This window comes from Mytilus trossulus, chromosome 4, assembly GCF_036588685.1.
Source record: "Mytilus trossulus isolate FHL-02 chromosome 4, PNRI_Mtr1.1.1.hap1, whole genome shotgun sequence".
Classification (NCBI taxonomy): Eukaryota; Metazoa; Mollusca; class Bivalvia; order Mytilida; family Mytilidae; genus Mytilus; species Mytilus trossulus.
In genome coordinates, this window is record NC_086376.1 from 88,286,142 (window position 1) to 88,290,359 (window position 4,218).

Here is a 4,218-nt window from a genome sequence, read left to right on the forward strand (position 1 = left end):
TCACGCTTATGTATTTGCAAGTTTTATAAGATAGGTTAATAAAGGATACTGAACATATAACAAGATAAAAAAATAATTTGATTTAGAAATACTGCAAAATGTTACAGTACATCGAGGTATTAATGGGGAAATCGAATACCCTGCAATTTAGTTACAAAGTTATTATCTGTATATTGCAAAAATATCTATCACCCATGAAGCTCTTTTTCTAGCATACACAATTGTTCTATAAAACCATCATTTGGAAATATTTTTCTTTTAGATCTAGCCTCTGCTATGGCGTCCCACAGATGGTATTGTTTCTTTATCATCATATAAGCAATGGCTACTGTTGGAGATCTTCTATAGCCTGCCACGCAATGTACTAGGATTTTCCCTGAAAACATTTACAAATAATAATGATGAAGTTTACTTTTTAAATATTTAAAACTGAAAAGTAGTTCAGCGGGATGAACTAGCACATGGGTGGTGTGTAATATATCAACTAAATAGGTGTGTTGTATCTTGGAAGATAAACCATATTTGCGTATTAGTATTTTAGAAAAGCATCGAACTTTTAAAAGAGTCAATTTACTTTTCATACCTAAATGCTCTCTTTTTTTGTCTAAAACTCTGCCAATGAAAATAAACTTTTTTATTTTATAGCTGCTTTTAATGAATTGTTCTAACTCACAATAGATATAGGAAGATGTGGTGTGAGTGCAAATGAGACAACTCTCCATCAATGTCACAATTTATAAAAGTAAACCATTGTATGTAAATGTACGGCCTTCAACACGGAACCTTGGTTCACACCGAACAAAAAGATATAAAGGGCCCCAAAATTACTAGTGTAAAACCATTCATACAGGAAAAACAACGGTATAATTTATATAAAAAACGAGAAACGAGAGACACGCCTAATTTACATAAACAAACGACAACTACTGTAAATCAGATTACTGACTTAGAACCGGTGCAAACGTGTGTAGCGGGATTAAACGTTTTAATGGTTCCAAACCGTCTCCCTTTTTCTGCAACAATAGCATAACATAACAACATAGAAAACCACACGATAAAATATCAATTGGAAGGCATAACTCAATAAAAAAAAGTCCGTTTTGCAAGTTTAAGTGTTTAATTTCTCTTCATATATGACATCAATTTTTACGTCGTATTTTATAAAAGAGGGACGAAAGATACCAAAGGGACAGTCAAACTCGTAAATCTAAAACAAACTGACAACGCCATGGCTAAAAATGAATAAGACGTACAGAAAAAGTATAGTAAACATGACACAACATAGAAAACTAAAAAATAAACAACACGAACCCCACAAAAAAGTAGGGGTGATCTCAGGTGCCCCGGAAGGGTAAAAATATAAAATCTTCTTCTCCTTCACTTTTCGGTCTATTGCAACTTAAGTTGGTCATAATTATTATTAATAATATATCACCTGTCTTGTCTAAAAATCATTAACCCAAAATTAAGTATTGACATTACTTTTACTTGTAGATACCGCTTATTTTGTGTCTAAAAAGTGAAATAACAAAAATACCGATTTCAGGGGAAAAGCTTAAACACACCAATCGAATGAATACCAACTGTCATATTCCTGACTTGGTACAATAATCTTCTTATGCGGCAAATGGCGTACCAAACAAATCAAGGGAAATCAAATTATTTTAAAAGAATGTCAGCAGTGGTAAGATTTGCAAAACTTTGGCCTAAAAGATACCTATTATGCCCGTACACGTGACAAGCTGTTGGTACGTCATCCCCATTATGATAAGTAGTATACTACGTCATGCTTTTAGATTTACCTCCGTCTTTTAATGCTTTATCTATTATTTCACATGCCTCATAGAAACATTGTTTTATATCAAATTTTGGATCATCTTCAGCAAATATTTCGAAATATTTGGCACCTATTTCTTTATAAAATTTCGTTCCGGTCTCTACATCCTCCATTGCTAGATTTAACACATGCGTAATACCATTTGACTTGACTTCTGCTGGGTCACGTGCCAAAAATCTGAAAAAGAACAATTTTATCAAATCATCCCATTTTTGAATAATAAGCTAAATCTGCTTTATTTTGCGAATGTATTTGAACTGCATTTTAGATTCATATTATTATTATTTAGTGCTAATTATTAAACTTACTAACGTTTATTTGTAATGCTTGTACACAGGCACTCGTCTCAGAAAAAAATTACTATATACATAAAGGTATATAGGATTTTTTTTCTGACACGAGTGCATGTGTACATGTATCAGTTCTAAGCCTTTTCTTAAGTTTGTGTTGTAACAAATTTCGTAATTTTCATGGTTGCAAATATTAATTTGGTTATAATGTTATTTGACTTTTGATTACATATCCGGCTCTATCTAAAAGGTCTGTAAAGTGGTAGTACATGTATGAATAATTAATCTTTGATACCTGTCTTCGAAAAAGAAATATTAATTATAATTTCATCAATAATTTAAATTGTCTATGTGAAATTTTAAAATGAGTATCAACCTGACTGCGCATTTGTCTTAAACAGAATTTAACTTTAAGTTTCATTGGTAAAAAAAATTACTTAAACAAAACTCACTCGTTTCCCACATAAATATTTGGAAATATTTCGTCCCCATCGTTTTTTATACTCTCGTTTGCTCCTTCTTGTAAAAAGTTCCTTATTTTATGATATAACTGACGATCAAATTTGTCTTCATCTGAAATTAATATTTGGTAACTCAAGTAAAATAAATAAGTAATCTGAGAAAACTTTAGCATAATTTTATAATTATGATAACCTTCGGTAGAATAGTCATTGTAATTCATCGAGTTATGATAGTTGTAAATGGATTAAACAGAAATACTACAATTTTGCATTTAATCTTCAATACCTGCTACCATTGAAGAAGTGACTAACTCTTGATATTCACATTTGGTTGTCCAAGGACAGATATTTCGTTATGGTAGTTGTCTAAGGTCAAATGACGTTCATTATCACTGATATTGTGTGATCCATACCAAGATGGCCTTTTTTGTCTCTAAAAATTTTCTAGAACAATCTACGGCAACTTTCAACAAGCGAACTGAAGAACGAATAATTTCTAAATGAGACCAATATCCTAAAATCATGTTTGTCTATCATGTCATAATGCAGGGAAAATGTTTAAATGAAACAAAACTATATAACTTATAATTTTTTGTGCAAAGGTTATTATAAGAATTGAATGTTTATTTTTTTTTAGATTTTGGTGTTATAAAAGCGTTGTTCGTGCGATAATTTTTAGTTTGAAGCGCTATCTCATACAAAATTTGCTTTGGTCAAAGCTTTCACATCACAATAATTACATTATATGTATGTTTCATTATAATACGTCATTCTGATTGGCTAACTGCACATCTCGCGTTAACTAATTAATTAAATTATTCCTTAAGCAATTGCATTACACAATAAAATATATCATTCATGATGACACGAGGTCCCTCAATAGAGTGCACAGGTGAATTAAATAAATTTAAAACTTGATCAAAATCTTGTTTTCATGATCCTAGCTAAAACATGTAATTATAAGTATTGAAAGCTTCTTTTTGACCGTTGACCGTGCGCACATTTTTAGAATGAAGCGCGGATCAAAATGTACTTTGGTCGACGCTTTTACACCCCAATGAAGTTACAAAAGAAAGCATTCAATTCTTAAAATAAAATTATATGTAATAATTGCATTCAGTTTTTTAAAACGATACGGGATGATTTCCCGTGATAACATGTAATTGTTTTTCGTTAGGTTATATAATCTTTTTTGCTGTATTCTATATATGGTCTATCAAAAAACGTTTTGAGCTTTAATCATCCTTGTTTAGAACACTTTGTTGGTAGAATATTAAGTAATGGTAATACTATAAGCTACATGAAGAAATATTTATAACTTACCTGTAGACGCCATTTTTAAAAAGATTATTATATACAAACAAAAGGTTGATATGTAAAAATGCCATCTATAAATAGTCATGATAAAATCGACAAGTGAAATTTAAAGATATACAAAAACGATTTCACAGGGGTAAAGCTATCATGACCGTAATTGCATTCAAGGTTATCCCATTGGCAAGATGTCGGATGAAAAACTAGGTCCGTATCTGTATTGTCTGTTAAATTGTTTCAATATATATCATTTTCTTTACAAAGTCATTGGTACGAAGTAAATTTATAAAAGATTCACACGGAAATCACAAAATTA

At 30.7% G+C, this 4,218-nt stretch overlaps 1 protein-coding gene across 1 annotated transcript; it reads right to left on the bottom strand.

Moving 5' to 3' along the window:
- On the bottom strand, positions 1–3,924 carry LOC134716886 (dual specificity protein phosphatase 3-like). The gene is made up of 4 exons (XM_063579902.1): positions 3,912–3,924; positions 2,580–2,700; positions 1,803–2,014; positions 1–376 (listed from the first exon to the last, which is right to left on the bottom strand). Exons 1-4 carry the CDS (start codon positions 3,922–3,924, stop codon positions 189–191), a joined length of 534 nt encoding a protein of 177 aa, XP_063435972.1. The 3' UTR covers positions 1–188.
- Between the last annotated feature and the right edge of the window lie 294 nt (positions 3,925–4,218).

What these genes read in the sequence shown, in the direction of transcription:
- LOC134716886 (XM_063579902.1), bottom strand. An exon ending in AATATTTATGTGGGAAACGA is followed by an intron (nt 2,015 to 2,579) that starts GTGAGTTTTGTT and finishes GTTCTTTTTCAG; the next exon opens with ATTTTTGGCACGTGACCCAG. An exon ending in TAAAGCATTAAAAGACGGAG is followed by an intron (nt 377 to 1,802) that starts GTAAATCTAAAA and finishes AAATGTTTTCAG; the next exon opens with GGAAAATCCTAGTACATTGC.